Source organism: Scyliorhinus torazame, chromosome 31 (assembly GCF_047496885.1).
Source record: "Scyliorhinus torazame isolate Kashiwa2021f chromosome 31, sScyTor2.1, whole genome shotgun sequence".
NCBI lineage: Eukaryota > Metazoa > Chordata > Chondrichthyes > Carcharhiniformes > Scyliorhinidae > Scyliorhinus > Scyliorhinus torazame.
In genome coordinates, this window is record NC_092737.1 from 20,855,418 (window position 1) to 20,872,878 (window position 17,461).

The 17,461-nt window shown below is 54.6% G+C and overlaps 1 protein-coding gene across 1 annotated transcript in view; it reads right to left on the reverse strand.

Moving 5' to 3' along the window:
* The window catches only part of LOC140404753 (polyamine-transporting ATPase 13A3-like), a 189,982-nt gene that overhangs the window by 45,232 nt on the left and 127,289 nt on the right, over positions 1-17,461 (reverse strand). The window contains 5 exon segments of the mRNA XM_072493467.1: positions 346-496; positions 1,820-1,881; positions 14,796-14,984; positions 16,215-16,372; positions 17,075-17,263. Coding sequence (XP_072349568.1) covers positions 346-496; positions 1,820-1,881; positions 14,796-14,984; positions 16,215-16,372; positions 17,075-17,263 — 749 coding nt within the window.

Consider the following 17,461-nt stretch of genomic DNA (forward strand, 5'->3'; position numbering starts at 1 on the left):
GCACCGACCCTCTGAAAGAGCACCAACCTAGGCCCTCTCCTCCACCCTATCCCCGTAGCCCCACCTAACCCGCACATCTTTGGACTGTGGGAGGAAACCGGAGCACCCGGAGGAAACCCACGCACACACGGGGAGGACGTGCAGACTCCGCACAGACAGTGACCCAGCGGGGAATCGAACCCGGGACCCTGGAAACAAGGGTGGGCATTGTAAATTGGAGGATTTGTCAGCCGGGAAGTCAATTGGATCGGATACCGCAGGGGTGGAGACAGGGCGAGGGTTCGGATAGGTGCGGCGGAGTTCTGGATGATTTCAGGATGGGGTTGGCACGGGTGGAGCACTCACCCAGCCGGTCGCACCAAACATCTTACAGTCCAGCGGGTCCCCAGAGATCTGCCCCTCGATGTTGGTCAGAGAATGGCAGGTTGCCATGCCAGCGATGAAGCGGGACCGCGCGAGACACTGGCTGGAGATGTCACGTTCCAGCGGGAGAAACCTGCAGAGACACACGTGTGAAAGTCAGCACGGGTAGGGGAAAGGGAGAGGGTGTGTGTGGGAGGAGAGACGGGGAGGGAGACGGGGAGGAGGGGAGAGAGGGAGACGGGGAGGAGGGGAGAGAGAGACGGGGAGGAGGGGAGAGAGAGACGGGGAGGAGGGGAGAGAGAGACGGGGAGGAGGGGAGAGAGAGACGGGGAGGAGGGGAGAGAGAGACGGGGAGGAGGGGAGAGAGAGACGGGGAGGAGGGGAGAGAGAGACGGGGAGGAGGGGAGAGAGAGACGGGGAGGAGGGGAGAGAGAGACGGGGAGGAGGGGAGAGAGAGACGGGGAGGAGGGGAGAGAGAGACGGGGAGGAGGGGAGAGAGAGACGGGGAGGAGGGGAGAGAGAGACGGGGAGGAGGGGAGAGAGAGACGGGGAGGAGGGGAGAGAGAGACGGGGAGGAGGGGAGAGAGAGACGGGGAGGAGGGGAGAGAGAGAGACGGGGAGGAGGGGAGAGAGAGACGGGGAGGAGGGGAGAGAGAGACGGGGAGGAGGGGAGAGAGAGAGACGGGGAGGAGGGGAGAGAGAGACGGGGAGGAGGGGAGAGAGAGACGGGGAGGAGGGGAGAGAGAGACGGGGAGGAGGGGAGAGAGAGACGGGGAGGAGGGGAGAGAGAGACGGGGAGGAGGGGAGAGAGAGACGGGGAGGAGGGGAGAGAGAGACGGGGAGGAGGGGAGAGAGAGACGGGGAGGAGGGGAGAGAGAGACGGGGAGGAGGGGAGAGAGAGACGGGGGGGAGGGGAGAGAGAGACGGGGAGGGGAGAGAGAGACGGGGAGGGGAGAGAGAGACGGGGAGGGGAGAGAGAGACGGGGAGGGGAGAGAGAGACGGGGAGGGGAGAGAGAGACGGGGAGGAGGGGAGAGAGACGGGGAGGAGGGGAGAGAGACGGGGAGGAGGGGAGAGAGACGGGGAGGAGGGGAGAGAGACGGGGAGGAGGGGAGAGAGACGGGGAGGAGGGGAGAGAGACGGGGAGGAGGGAGGGAGACGGGGAGGAGGGAGGGAGACGGGGAGGAGGGAGGGAGACGGGGGAGGGGAGATACAATGAAAAGCTTTATTTAAACTATCCCAATATCCCCTGATGTCTTTAACATCTAGAAATCGATCGATCTCTGTCCATTACGGAGTCTTCAGTGCCATCAGGAGCAAGCAGATTATTGCAATCCCGACGCATGCACCCACACTGCTTCCTCCATTGCCCGCCCTGAGCAAGTCTGGGATGCTGATCCTGCCCTCCACCCACCTACCCCAACACATTTAACACGGCAAAACATTCTCAACCTCACCTGCCGTCCTGTGCTCGAAGGAAGCCCCACATGTCCAGGCCGTCCTCAGTCAGTGTCCCCGTCTGCAGAAGGACAGGGGCAGCGTTTCAATAAAAGGAGACATTCGCTAAACGTGATAAAATCCCAGCAGGGAATTCGGGACAGGCTTCGCTACCCAGAGTGGTGGCAAATGTGGAAGGCGCTCCCCTCCCCACCCAGCAGGCAGTGGCCGAGGTGAATGGTGTGGATACGTTGAAGGCGAATGAGAGAGAAAAGACTGGAAAGGCTCAGGAGGTCTGGTCACGTCTGCGGAGAAGGAAAAGGAGTCTCACGCTCGCTTCGGGTCCACGAGGTACAACTTAGCTCCGAAGTCAAATTCATTCGAAACGTTATCTCTCCTGCTTCCTTCTCCGCACAGCTGATGAGTTTTCCCAGCATTTTCTGTTTAAGACCATAAGGCATTGGAGCAGAAGTGGGCCATTCGGCCCATCGAGTCTGCTGCGTCATTCAATGACTGATCTGATGTGATAATCCTCAACTCCACTTTCCACCTTAACCCTCGATCCCCTCACTGATTAACAATCTCGGCCTTGAACATACTGAACGACCCGGCCGCTACAGCTCTCTGCGGTAAAGAATTCCACAGATTCACTCCCCTCTGAGAGAAGAAATTCCTCCTCATCTCTGTCTGAAATGGGCGACCCCCCCTCACTCTGAGATTCTGCCCTCTGGTCCCAGACTCTCCCACAAGGGGAAACAACCTCTCGACCCTGTCAAACCCCCTGAGAATCCGATACGTCTCAATCAGGTCGCCTCTAATTCTTCTAAACTCCCAATGAGGACAGGCCCAACCTACTCAACCTCTCCTCATGGGAAAATCCCTCCCTACCCGGGATCAACCGATTGAACCTTCTCTGGATGGCCTCCAATGCCGGTATATCCTTCCTTAGATAAGGGACCAAAACTGTTCACAGTAATCCAGGTGTGGTCTAACTGGTACCGTGTATCGTTTTAGCAAGATTTCCCTATTTTATGCTCAATTCCCTTTGAAACAAAGGCCAACATTCCCTATCACCTGGTGAACTTGCGTGCTACTTTTTTGTGATTTATACACAAGGACCCCCAGATCCCTCTGTACTGCAGCTTTCTGCAATCTCTCTCCATTTAAACAACATTCAGCTTCTTTATTCTTCCTACCAAGGTGCATAACATTTTCCTACATTATATTCCATCTGCCAAGTTTTAGCCCACTCACCTAACCTGTCTATATCCCTCAGTAGATTCTGTGTCACCCTCACCACTTCCCTTCCCACCTATTTTTGTGTCATCCGCAAACTTGGCAATAGTGTTCACTTCCCTCGTCCAAGTCATTGATATATACCGGAAATTATTGCGGCCCCAGCACAGATCCCTGTGACACTCCACTAGTTACAGAATGCCATCCTGAAAAAGCTCCGCCTATCCCAACTCTCGGTCTTCTATCAGTTAGCCAATCCTCTATCCATGCTAATATATTACCCTCAACACAGGCTCCTATCATCTAAAGTAGCCCTTTGCGGCACCTTTTAGAAATCCAAATATATTCCATCTACTTGTTCCCCGTCGTCTATCCTGCTCGTTACCACCTCAAAGAATTCTAACAAATCTGTCAGGCATGATTTCCCCTTCATGAAGCCACACTGACCCTGCTTAATTATACTATGTATTTCTATCTGCTCTATTACATCCTTTACAATGAACTCGAACATTTCCCCAATGGCAGATGTTAGCTAACTGGCCTATAATTACTTGGTTTTTATCTTCCTCCTTTTTTTTGGAATGAAGTACTTTGACGGTTTTCCAATCCTCTGAGACTGTTCCAGAATTTAAGGATTCTTGGAAGATTACTACCAGTGCCACTATCTTTGTCACTTCTTCCTTTAATATCCTGGGATTCAACCCATCGGGTCCAGGGTATTTATCGGCCATTAGTCTCCCTATTACCTTTCCCCTAAAATTTGTTATTCTATTTATTCCCCCCCCGCCACCCCCCAATTTCTGCCCCTTGATTATTTAGTATTTTTAGCGTCTTCCATCGGGAAGGCTGACACAAAATATTCGATCAATTCCTCTGCCATTTTCTGCTTATTATTTACTTCAGATTTTCAGAATCTGCGGTATTTTGCTTTTATTATATTTTGGAGGAGTGGGGAGATGAGCTGCTTTAACAACTGAGGGAGAAAGGAATGGACAATAAGGGGGAGGGGGAGAACAAGCTCATTAGCACCAGCACAGAATGTTGAGCCAAATGGCCTGTTGCTGCATTGTCAGTTCTATGTTATTAGGACTGGATTGGATTTGGGTTGTCACGTGTACCGAGGTACAGTGAAAGTATTGTTCTGCGGACCGTCCAGACAGATCGTTCCATACACGAGAAAACACAGGACATACGATAGATACACAATGTAAATACATCGACACAGGCATCGGGTGAAGCATACGGATGTAGTGTTACTCAGTAGAGAAGATGTGTGGAGAGATCAGGCCAGCCCATAAGAGGGTCGTTTAGGAGTCTGGTGACAGTGGGGAAGAAGCTGTTTTTGAGTCTGTTCGTGCGTGTTCTCAGACTTCTGTATCTCCTGCCCGATGGAAGAAGTGTAGCCACGTAAAATGGCTGCGTTCCGATTAATCTGGCCAAAACCCAGTTTGAAATGGCTAACCCGAAAGACTGTTGGGGAAAGCAGCTAACGAGACACAAGCAGGCAGCTGCAGACAGTATTGCATATTCGGCTCTGGGGAAGTTAGCCCAGATCGATACTCAGGGCTATCAACAGCCCATCAGCCCAGGTATTTGCAGTTACATTCAGGACTGTTTGCAGCCCATCCACCCAGACATCTGCAGTTAAATCGGCTATCCCCGGGAACAATTGCAACATATTAGCAATTGAATACCGGGCCAGACCTGTCGGCGCCTGCAGTGGCCGAAACAAAGACAGGTGAGCGACCACCCCCCGATCGAGGAATCGCCTCACCATTGGACACATCGACCCCAGGGATTGGGGACGGATCCAATCACTTGGGACTCAGTGTCAAGGGCCGCCCCGGGAGGCGGGAAGCCCCTGGGCCCTATAAAAGTGAGGGTCCAAGTTCAGATCTCTCTCTCTCTCCTCTTCGCCTGCTCGAGACCTTCGCAAGAACAGCAACCGGCAACAGTAAGTCTGAATCCAGCGATCGCTATCCGGTAGAGACACCTAGTCACCGACCTGTAGCAGCCTTTTGAATCCCGCGGACCAGATCTGATTGGACAAGCCATTCGTTTCCCTGACCTGGTGGGCTCTTCCTAAGTTAAGTATTGGCCAGTAGTGACAGGTTTATTATATAGAAAGTAGTATTAGGGTATTAATATTGCTTGTATATAATAAATGACCGTTGTTTTAATCCTTACTAAGCGGTGTGCTGTATTATTAATCATAACCTGAACTTGAACCACGTGGCGGTATCATAAAGATACCTGGCGACTCGTGAGCAAAGGTGACGTAATCAGAGCAAATAGACTAAGGCTCAAAAGAGCAACAGAAGTTGGAAGAGTGAGTAAGCCGGGTGGGAGGGGGTCTTTGATTATGCTGCCCGCTTTCCCCAGGCAGCGGGAGGTGTAGATGGAGTCAATGGATGGGAGGCGGGTTTGTGTGATGGACTGGGCGGTGTTCACGACTCTCTGAAGTTTCTTGCGGTCCTGGGCCGAGCAGTTGCCATACCAGGCTGTGATGCAGCCCGATAGGATGCTTTCTATGGTGCATCTGTAAAAGTTGGTAAGAGTCAATGTGGACATGCCGAATTTCCTTAGTTTCCTGAGGAAGTATAGGCGCTGTTGTGCTTTCTTGGTGGTAGCGTCGGCGTGGGTGGACCAGGACAGATTTTTGGAGATGTGCACCCCTAGGAATTTGAAGCTGTTAACTATCTCCACCTCGGCCCTGTTGATGCTGACAGGGGTGTGTACAGTACTTTGCTTCCTGAAGTCAATGACCAGCTCCTTAGTTTTGTTGACATTGAGGGAGAGATTGTTGTCGCTACACCACTCCACTAGGTTCTCTATCTCCTTCGTGTACAAGTAAGTTATGGGGAGATTCTACCATCTGAGGCGCGAGGGAAAGGTCAGGCTCTCACACGTTGATACATGAGCGTCCATTTTATGATTCTATGTCCTCCCGAAGTTGCCAATTCACACGCAAACCGGATAGGTCTTTCAGGAAACGCGACACCTTGGGACAGAACGTGAGAGCAATTTTTTGACAAGACAATGTGGGAGGGGGCAAGATGCAAGAAACCTCTGAGCCCCTGGTCCTCGAGGTTTTCCAGCTCTAGGGAGGGGTTTTCCTCACTTCGCCCAGCAAGGCCTGCACATGGTGCCTCGCCCAGTCGAATAGCCGGAGCAGGCAGCAGCAGAAAGCTGAAGATTAGAGTATAAAAATTGGCAAGTGACTTCCGGTTGCGGCTATGCGGAGCTAAGTCGCACATTCGGCAGCTCCCGCTAAAATCGGACTTTTGGGCTCTTTTCAGGGCCCCCAACAGCAATTTTTTGAAGTTTCCCGGTGTGGGAAGGAGATTGCAATAGTTTCCCGACAGTGTATGGCTTGGACCAGGAGCGGGGCGACTAAAAAAGTGGTGGTGGACCCAAAGAAAGTGCGAGGGAAGAGGAGCAAAATGGCGGCGGGCGGGGACCGGGCAGCGTGGATGCAGTGGGCGCAGGAGCAGCAGGAGGTTATCCAGCGCTGCTTACATACATAAAAAGCAAGAGGGTAGCCAGGGAAAGGGTTGGCCCACTGAAGGATAGGCAAGGGAATCTATGTGTGGAGCCAAAGGAAATGGGCGAGGTACTAAATGAATACTTTGCATCAGTATTCACCAAAGAGAAGGAATTGGTAGATGTTGAGTCTGGAGAAGGGGGTGTAGATAGCCTGGGTCACATTGTGATCCAAAAAGACGAGGTGTTGGGTGTCTTAAAAAATATTAAGGTAGATAAGTCCCCAGGGCCTGATGGGATCTACCCCAGAATACTGAAGGAGGCTGGAGAGGAAATTGCTGAGGCCTTGACAGAAATCTTTGGATCCTCGCTGTCTTCAGGGGATGTCCCGGAGGACTGGAGAATAGCCAATGTTGTTCCTCTGTTTAAGAAGGGTAGCAAGGATAATCCCGGGAACTACAGGCCGGTGAGCCTTACTTCAGTGGTAGGGAAATTACTGGAGAGAATTCTTCGAGACAGGATCTACTCCCATTTGGAAGCAAATGGACGTATTAGTGAGAGGCAGCACGGTTTTGTGAAGGGGAGGTCGTGTCTCACTAACTTGATAGAGTTTTTCGAGGAGGTCACTAAGATGATTGATGCAGGTAGGGCAGTAGATGTTGTCTATATGGACTTCAGTAAGGCCTTCAGACAAGGTCCCTCATGGTAGACTAGTACAAAAGGTGAAGTCACACAGGATCAGGGGTGAACTGGCAAGGTGGATACAGAACTGGCTAGGCCATAGAAGGCAGAGGGTAGCAATGGAGGGATGCTTTTCTAATTGGAGGGCTGTGACCAGTGGTGTTCCACAGGGATCAGTGCTGGGACCTTTGCTCTTTGTAGTATATATAAATGATTTGGAGGAAAATGTAACTGGTCTGATTAGTAAGTTTGCAGATGACACAAAGGTTGGTGGAATTGCGGATAGCGATGAGGACTGTCTGAGGATACAGCAGGATTTAGATTGTCTGGGGACTTGGGCGGAGAGATGGCAGATGGAGTTTAATCCGGACAAATGTGAGGTAATGCATTTTGGAAGGTCTAATGCAGGTAGGGAATATACAGTGAATGGTAGAACCCTCAAGAGTATTGAAAGTCAAAGAGATCTAGGAGTACAGGTCCACAGGTCATTGAAAGGGGCAACACAGGTGGAGAAGGTAGTCAAGAAGGCATACGGCATGCTTGCCTTCATTGGCCGGGGCATTGAGTATAAGAATTGGCAAGTCATGTTGCAGCTGTATAGAACCTTAGTTAGGCCACACTTGGAGTATAGTGTTCAATTCTGGTCGCCACACTACCAGAAGGATGTGGAGGCTTTAGAGAGGGTGCAGAAGAGATTTACCAGAATGTTGCCTGGTATGGAGGGCATAAGCTATGAGGAGCGATTGAATAAACTCGGTTTGTTCTCACTGGAACGAAGGAGGTTGAGGGGCGACCTGATAGAGGTATACAAAATTATGAGGGGCATAGACAGAGTGGATAGTCAGAGGCTTTTCCCCAGGGTAGAGGGGTCAATTACTAGGGGGCATAGGTTTAAGGTGAGAGGGGCAAGGTTTAGAGTAGATGTACGAGGCAAGTTTTTTACACAGAGGGTAGTGGGTACCTGGAACTCGCTACCGGAGGAGGTAGTGGAAGCAGGGACGATAGGGACATTTAAGGGGCATCTTGACAAATATATGAATAGGATGGGAATAGAAGGATACGGACCCAGGAAGTGTAGAAGATTGTAGTTTAGTCGGGCAGTATGGTCGGCACGGGCTTGGAGGGCCGAAGGGCCTGTTCCTGTGCTGTACATTTCTTTGTTCTTTGTTCAGGGAGATCAAAGCAGTCCTGCTGGAGCCGATGAAGGCTTCTATCGACAAGCTGCAGGAGACCCAGACGGCTCAGGGGGTGGCGATCCACGAGGTCCGACAAAAGATCTCCGACAACGAGGACGAGATCTTAGGCCTGGCGGTAAAGGTGTAGGCGCACGGGGCGCTCCACAAGAAATGGCAGGAACGGTTTGAGTAGATGGAGAATCGGTTGAGGCGGAGGAATCTGCGGATTCTGGGCCTCCCGGAGGGGCTGGAGGGGCCGGATGTGGGGGCCTATGTGGTCACCATGTTAAACTCGCTGATGGGAGCGGGGTACTTCCAGAGGCCCCTGGAGCTGGAAGGGGCCCATAGAGTGCTGGCGAGGAGGCCCAAGGCTAACGAGCCTCCGCGGGTGATGCTGGTGCGGTTTCATCGGTTCGCTGATCGGGAGTGTGTGCTCAGGTGGGCCAAGAAGGAGAGGAGCAGCAGGTGGGAGAACGCGGAGGTTCGAATATACCAGGACTGGAGTGCGGAGGTGGCAAAGAGGAGGGCCGGGTACAATCGAGCGAAGGCGGTGCTGCACAGGAAGGGTGAAGTTTGGCATGCTGCAGCCGGCGCGACTGTGGGTCACCTACAAGGATCGGCACCATTATTTTGAGTCTTCGGAGGAGGCGTGGGCCTTTGTCCAGGCCGAGAAGCTGGACACAAACTGAGGGTCGGGATGGGTGGTCGGGGATTGCGGTAGGGGTGTTACATTTTGAGGGGGGGGTTCTTTGCTCTTATTTCTTTTTGGTTCGGTGTGGGTGGTTAGGGTGGGTTGGGCACTGTTTTGGTTGGGTCTGTTGGGTGGGCTCTTGGAGGGGGGTAAGTAAATGGAGTAGGGGTGGATGGCGGGTAGGGGGGATGGGGCCCCGCGGGGGAGGGGGAGGAGGAGGCCTGAGTTGGAGGTGAGGGGACTGGGCCTGTAAAAGGAGCTGCGTCAGAGGTGGCGGGGCCGGGCAGGTGGAAAGCACGGGCTTCTTCCAGTGCTGAAGGCTGGAGGGGGCGAGGCCGGGGCGGGGAAGCGAGGGTTGTTTCCCGCACTTTGGGATGGAAAGGGGAGGCGGAGAGCCTGTGAGTGGGTAATGGAGGAGGAGGGTATGTCCCACAATGGGAGGAGTCGAAGGAGCGGCGGGAGTAGCCGGGGTCAGCTGACTTGCGGGTGTGCAATGGGGGGAGCAAAGCAGCTGGGGGGGGGGGGGGGAGAAGAGACGACGACCGGGTTGCTGCTGCTATGGTCAAGGGGGGAGCTGGAGCGAGGAGAGGGGGGTCTGCTGCCGTGGGGAACGGGCCGGGCGTGGGGTGCGGGCGCGTGGCTGGCCAAGGAGGGGTTATGGCTAGTCGGCGGGGGAGGGGGGTGGGTAGCCCCCTGATCCGGCTGATAACCTGGACTTTAAGGGGACTGAACGGGCCGGTTAAGCGGGCCCAGGTGTTCGTGCACCTGAAGGCGGATGTGGTCATGCTCCAGGAGACACACCTGAAGGTGGCAGACCAGGTAAGATTGAGGAAGGGGTGGGTAGGTCAGGTGTTTCAATCGGGGCTGGATGCCAAAAATCGGGAGTGGCGATCTTGGTGGGAAAGAAGGTGTCGTTCGAGGTGTCGAGCATTGTGGCAGATAATGGCGGCAGGTACGTAATGGTAAGTTGCAGGGAGAGAGGGTGGTACTGGTCAACGTGTATGCCCCGAACTGGGACGATGCGGGTTTTATGCGGCGCATGTTGGGTCGGATCCTGGACTTGGAAGTGGGGGGCCTGATAATGGGGGGGACTTTAACACGGTGCTGGATCCGGCACTGGATCGCTCCAGGTCTAGGACGGGTAGGAAGCCGGTGGCGTCTAAGGTGCTGAGGGGGTTTATGGATCAGATGGGAGGGGTGGACCCTTGGAGATTTGCAAGGCTGGGGGCTAGGGAATTTTCATTCTTCTTCCATGTTCATAAGGCTTATTCCCGGATCGACTTTTTAATTATGAGTAGGGCGCTGATAGCGAGAGTAGAGGATACCGAGTACTCGGCGATAGCCATTTCGGACCACGCCCCGCATTGGGTGGACTTGGAACTGGGGGAGGAGAGGGGCCAGCGCCCGTTGTGGCGTTTGGAGATGGGGCTGCTGGCGGACGAGGTGGTGAGTGAGCGGGTCCGAGGAAGCATACATGGAGGCCAACGATAGTGGGGATGGTATGGGAGGCGCTGAAGGCGGTGGTTAGGGGAGAGCTGATCTCCATTAGGGCCCACAAGGTGAGGAGAGAGCAGAGGGAGAGGGAGAGGCTGGTGGGGGAGATGGTGAGGGTAGACAGGAAGTATGAGGAGGTGCCTGAGGAGGGATTGTTGAGGAAGAGGCGCAGCCTCCAGGCCGAATTCGACCTGTTGACCACCAGGAAGGCGGAGGCGCAGTGGAGGAAGGCCCAGGGTGCGATTTACGAGTATGGGGAAAAGGCAAGCCGGATGCTGGCGCATCAGCTTCAGAAGCGGGACGCAGCTAGGGAGATCGGGGGAGTCAAGGATAGGGGAGGGAGTATGGTGCGGAATGGGGTTGGCATCAATGGGGTCTTCGGGATCTTTTATGAGGAATTGTATCGGTCCGAGCCCCCACTAGAGGAGGGAGGGATGGGCCGCTTTCTCGACCAATTGAGGTTTCCAAAGATGGAGGAGGGACTGGTGGCGGGATTGGGGGCCCCGATTTGGCTGGAGGAGCTGGCCAAAGGGATAGGAAGCATGCAGGCGGGGAAGGCACTGGGGCCGGACGGTCTCTCGGTCGAATTCTACAAGAAATATGTGGACCTGTTGGGCCCGTTGCTGGTTAGGACCTTCAATGAGGCAAGAGAGTGGGGGCTTTGACCCCGAAGATGTCCCGGGCACTGATCTCCTTGATCCTGAAGCGGGACAAGGATCCCCTGCAGTGTGGGTCATACAGGCCGATTTTGTTGTTAAATGTAGATGCCAAGGTGCTGGTGAAGGTCTTAGCCACGAGAATTGAGGATTGTGTGCCGCAGGTGATCCACGAAGACCAGACGGGGTTCGTGAAGGGGAGGCAGTTGAACGCGAATGTGCGGAGGCTCCTGAACGTTATGATGCCGGCGAGGGAGGGGTAGGCGGAGATAGTGGTGGCGATGGATGCTGAGAAGGCCTTCGATAGGGTAGAGTGGGGGTACTTGTGGGAGGTGCTGAAGATGTTCGGGTTTGGGGAGGTGTTTGTCAGGTGGGTTAGGCTGTTGTATGAGGTCCCGATGGTGAGTGTGGCCACAAACAAGAGGAGGTCGGAGTACTTTCGGTTGTATCGAGGGACGAGGCAGGGGTGTCCCCTGTCCCCCCTGCTCTTCGCACTGGCGATTGAACCCCTGGCTATGGCACTGAGGGAGTCGAGGAGCTGGAGGGGGTTGGTGCGGGGTGGGGAGGAGCATAGGGTGTCGCTCTATGCGGACGACTTGCTGCTGTATGTGGCGGACCCGGTGGGGGATTGCCTGAGGTAATGAGGATCCTCAGGGAGTTCGGGGATTTCTCAGGGTACAAGCTCAACATGGGGAAGAGAGAGTTGTTTGTGGTTCACCCAGGGGACAAGGAGAGGGGGATTGGCGAGCTCCCACTAAAAAGGGCGGAGAGGAGCTTCAGATATTTGGGGGTCCAGGTGGCCAGGAGCTGGGGGGCCCTGCAGAGGATTAATTTCACGAGGCTGGTGGAGCAAATGGAGGAGGAGTTCAAGAGGTGGGACGCATTGCCGCTGTCCCTGGTGGGTAGGGTGCAGTCAGTCAAAATGACGGTGCTCCCAAGGTTTTTGTTCCTGTTCCAGTGCCTCCCCATGTTTATCCCGAAGGCCTTCTTTAGGCGGGTCACCAGGAGAATAACGGGGTTTGTGTGGGCGCGAGGGACTCCGAGGGTGAGAAGGGTGTTCCTGGAGCGGAGTAGGAAAGGGGGGGCTGACACTGCCCAACCTTTGTGGGTACTACTGGGCCGCCAATGCGGCAATGGTGTGCGGGTGGGTTATTTGGGGGGGGGGGGGGGGGGGGCCTGTATGGAAGAGGCTGGAGATGGCGTTCTGTGTGGGTACGAGTCTGGGGGTGCTGGCAACGGCGCCGCTGCCGCTCCCTCCAAGGAGGTATACCACGAGTCCGGTGGTGGCGGCTACCCTCAAAATCTGGGGGCAGTGGAGGCGGCACAGGGGTGAAATTAGGGCCTCGGTGTGGACCCCAATACGGGGGAACCACCGGTTTGTCCCAGGGAGAATAGACGGAGGGTTTGCGGGGTGGTACAGGGCAGGGATACGAAGGTTGGGGGACCTGTTTGTGGACGGGAAGTTTGCGAGCCTGGGTGAGCTGGAGGAGAGGTATGGGCTCCCCCCGGGGAACACCTTTAGATATGGTAAGGGCGTTTGCCAGGCGGCAAGTGGTGGAATTCCCGCGGCTGCTGCCACGCACAGTACAGGACAGGGTTGCTCTCGGGGGGGTGGGTTGGAGAGGGGAAGATTTCAGCAACTTACCAGGTGATGCAGGAGGAGGCCTCGGTGGTGGGGCTGAAAGGTAAGTGGGAGGAGGAGTTGGGCGAGGAGATCAAAGAGGAGACGTGGGGAGGGTGAACTCTTCCTCATCGTGCGCGAGGCTCAGCCTCATACAGTTTAAGGTGCTGCACAGGGCACACATGACCGGGACAAGGATGAGCCGGTCCTTTGGGGGCGAGGACAGATGTGTTAGGTGCTTGGGGAGTCCAGCGAATCACACCCATATGTTCTGGGCATGCCCAGCGCTGGAGGAATTTTGGAAGGGCGTAGTGAGGACGATGTCAAGGGTTGTAGGTTCCAGGGTCAAGCCGGGCTGGGGGCTCGCAATATTTGGGGTGGCAGAGGAGCCGGGAGTGCAGGAGGCGAAAGAGGCCGGAATTCTGGCCTTTGCGTCCCTGGTAGCCGGGCGAAGGATTCTTCAGTGGAGGGATGCGAGGCCCCCAAACGTGGAACCCTGGATCAACGATATGGCGGGGTTTATTAAATTGGAGAGGGTGAAATTCGCCTGAAGGGTTCTTTAGGCGGTGGCAACCGTTCTTGGATGTTTGCTTTGTGTTAATTTATTATTTATGGATGGGGGGAGGGGGGCACGGGGGTTGTTTTACTTTGTTCTGTATTTAATTCTATTGTTTATATTTTGTGAAAACCCCAATAAAAAATTTTATTTTTTAAATTGGCAAGTCATGTTGCAGCTGTATAGAACCTTAGTTAGGCCACACTTGGAGTATAGTGTTCAATTCTGGTCGCCACACTACCAGAAGGATGTGGAGGCTTTAGAGAGGGTGCAGAAGTGATTTACCAGAATGTTGCCTGGTATGGAGGGCATTAGCTATGAGGAGCGGCTGAATAAACTGCTCCGGTGCTGTACTTTTCTTTGTTCTTTGGTCACCACGGGAGGGCAAAGGGAGAAGAGAGGAGATCCTGCCCTCGTCTCCAACCACATGCCTGTGAAATTGTGTCAATGACACCGTGTGTGTGTGGTGGGGTGGGGGGGGAGAGAGAGAGAGAGCGAGAGAGAGAGAGAGCGAGAGCGAGAGAGACAGAGAGGGACAGAGAGAGAGAGAGAGAGAGAGAGAGAGAGAGAGAGTGACAGAGAAAGAGAAAGAGAGAGAGAGAGACAGACAGACAGAGAGACAGACAGAGAGGGACAGAGAGAGAGGGACAAAGAGAGAGATACGCAAGACACAGAGAGAGAGAGAGACAGACAGAGAGGGACAGAGAGAGAGAGAGACAGAGAGAGAGAGAGAGAGAGACAGAGAGAGAGAGAGACAGAGAGAGAGAGAGACACAGAGAGGGACAGAGAGAGAGAGAGACAGAGGGACAGAGAGAGAGAGACAGAGAGAGAGAGAGAGGGACAGAGAGGGACAGAGAGAGAGGGACAAAGAGAGAGATACGCAAGACACAGAGAGAGAGAGAGACACACATGACAGAGAGAGAGAGAGAGACACACATGACAGAGAGAGAGAGAGACAGAGAGAGAGAGAGACAGAGGGACAGAGAGAGAGAGACAGAGAGAGAGAGAGAGAGAGAGGAGAGAGAGAGAGAGAGAGAGAGAGAGAGAGAGAGAGGGACAAAGAGAGAGATACGCAAGACGCAGAGAGAGAGAGAGAGACAGAGAGGGACAGAGAGAGAGAGAGACAGAGGGACAGAGAGAGAGGGACAGAGAGGGACAGAGAGAGAGGGACAAAGAGAGAGATACGCAAGACACAGAGAGAGAGAGAGACAGGGAGGGACAGAGAGAGAGAGAGACAGAGGGACAGAGAGAGAGAGACAGAGAGAGAGAGAGAGAGAGGGACAGAGAGGGACAAAGAGAGAGGGACAAAGAGAGAGATACGCAAGACACAGAGAGAGAGAGAGAGACACACATGACAGAGAGAGAGAGGTGGCATCGCCCCCGAAACCCCCTGGGCGACTGACCTTGTCGAAGCACACCAGGTTGAGCTGCCCGCAGATATTGATGCGCTGCGGGCTGATGGAGTAGATGCCCTTCCGCTTGAGGCGGTGCTGCGCGTAGACGATGCCAGCCGTCATGGCAGCCGGGAGGGCAGGTGGCACGGTGATCGTGATGATGTCCAGCGCCTCGATGATGATGCGCTCAGCCTCTTCCTGTGGGGGGGGCGGTCAAGGAGAGGGGACAGAAGTCAGCCAACGCCACAGGAGCTGCACTGAGCCCCCCACACCAACCACTAAATATACCCGATGAACACCCCTCCGATCAGCCTGGCACGTAGGCCACAGCTTAATTAGACACCGAGTGTGGTGACTGTCCCTTTAACGGCAACACAGCAGATTACGGGACCCTTGGCCTGGGGGGGCCAATAGGGTCTCAAGAGAAGGGAGTCACCCCAGTTGGGGAAAATCCTCTCACACGGGGGGTGGGCGTGCCGGGAGCGAGCTGCAGCCATGAGGGTGCTGAACAATTCCTATTAATGAATTCTTTTGTGTTCATTAATGAAGTCGGTGAAAGCGCATCTTTACCCCGAGCGAAGGACGGCACGGCGGCGCAGTGGGTTAGCACTGCTGCCTCATTTCGCCAGGGACCCGGGTTCAATCCCGGCCTCGGGTGACTGTGCGGAGTCTGCACGTTCTCCCCGTGTCTGCGTGGGTTTCCTCCGGGTGCATCCGGTTTCCTCCCACAGTGCCGGTTTAGCACAGCGGGCTAAATAGCTGGCTTGCAATGCAGAACAAGGCCGGCAGCGCGGGTTCAATTCCCGGACCAGCCTCCCCGAACAGGCGCCGGAATGTGGCGACTAGGGGCTTTTCACAGTAACTTCATTTAAAGCCTACTTGTGACAATAAGCGATTATTAGGTTAGGGGAGGGTTATGGGGGGGAGGCCAGGGGAGTGGGCCTAGGTGGGTTGCTCTTTCAGAGGGTCGGCGCAGACTCGATGGGCCAAAAGGCCTCCTTCCACACTGCAGGGATTCTATGGTTCAGCTTCCTGTTACACTCAGCCACCGGATGGACACCCATCCGGCCCCCTCTATGCCTGATACAGTCTCTTCCCTGCTTTTGTCTTCCGAGACCTTATCCAAACACGCATCGCAAGCTGCCTCGTCTCCTGTGCGGGCACTCGCCAGTCTGCTGTGTGGTCCCGGTGAGAGTGGAACAGTGGCACGGAGGCAGATTACCCTCCTCCCCCCCGCCCGGGGCCCCAACGTCCAAACTGGACCAAGGTCCTTCGAGCCCCAACGTCAAGACTGGGCCTGGAACCTGGGCTCCAGACAAGTCAAAGAAACACAACTGCTCTGGGGAAAAGAGTGGCAAACACCTGCACACGGACGCACGCACAGCCCCCCCCCCCCCCCCCCCCCCCCCCCCCCCGCCGCGTACTCACCCCCTTCAGGGCGCTGCTGATGATGCTGTAGATCATGCCGATCCCTGCCACGCACACCAGGCAGAGCAGGAAGCGATACGTGTCACGGTAGAGCTTGAAGTCGGTGGGTTTCGGGTGAAGAATCGAGCAAACCAGCTGCCCTTTCGAAGTGTAGAAGCCTTGGGAGGGCGGGAAATGAAAATACACTTTAAAAAAAAAAAAAAAAAGTTTTTGATTTGATTTATTGTCACATGTACCAAGTACAGTGAAAAGTATTTTCCTGCGGCCGAGGGAACGTACACAGTACGTACGTAGTAGACACAAGAATAATTGACAGAGAACATTGACCAATGGTACATCGACAAACAGTGATTGGTTACAGTGCGGAACAAGGGGCCAAACAAGAGCAGCATAGGGCGTCGTGAATAGTGTTCTTACAGGGAACAGATCAGTCCGAGGGGGAGTCGTTGAGGAGTCTGGTAGCTGTGGGGAAGAAGCCGTTCCTATGTCTGGATGTGCGGGTCTTCAGACGTCTGTATCTTCTGCCTGATGGAAGGGTCTGGAAGAAGGCAATGCCTGGGTGGGAGGGGTCTCTGACAATGCTGCCTGCCTTCCTGAGGCAGCGGGAGGTGTAGACAGAATCAATGTGGGGGGTGGCAAGCTTGTGTGATGCGTTGAGCTGAGCTCACCACACTCTGCAATTCTTTGCGATTTTGCACCGAGCAGTTGCCAGACCAGGCTGAGATGCAGCCGGATAGGATGCTCTCTATCGCACATCTGCAGAAGTTTGTAAGAGTCGATGCAGACATGCCAAACTTCTTTAGAAAATCAGTTGTGTCAACGGCGGGCAGTTCGAAGCCCCCCCCCCCCCACACACATACCTGTACGGATGACGACAGCTTTCACCGGCTCGCCGCTGTAAAACCGCGTCTGGATGACGGACGTGCCGCAGAACAGCGTGTGCCGCTTGTGGTTCTCCGAGCTGTACACCTCCTCTTCCTCCTGCACGGTCCCATTGGCGCACCGGGCAGGCACCGGGAGGTTGGTTTTCAGGACGGGCACACTTTCTCCTGGAAGGCGAGAGACACCATTTAAAAGCCAACTCATGGCTCACAAAGGCAGCCGTCAGCGACAAACATATTGGAGTCAGTGATGGATTAACCCAGAAACGCACACATACACACAGGCCATTCGGTACATTCTGCCCGTGCCGGCTCTTGCTATGTTACTTAGTCCCACTCCCCACTTCTCTTTCCCGACAGCCTACA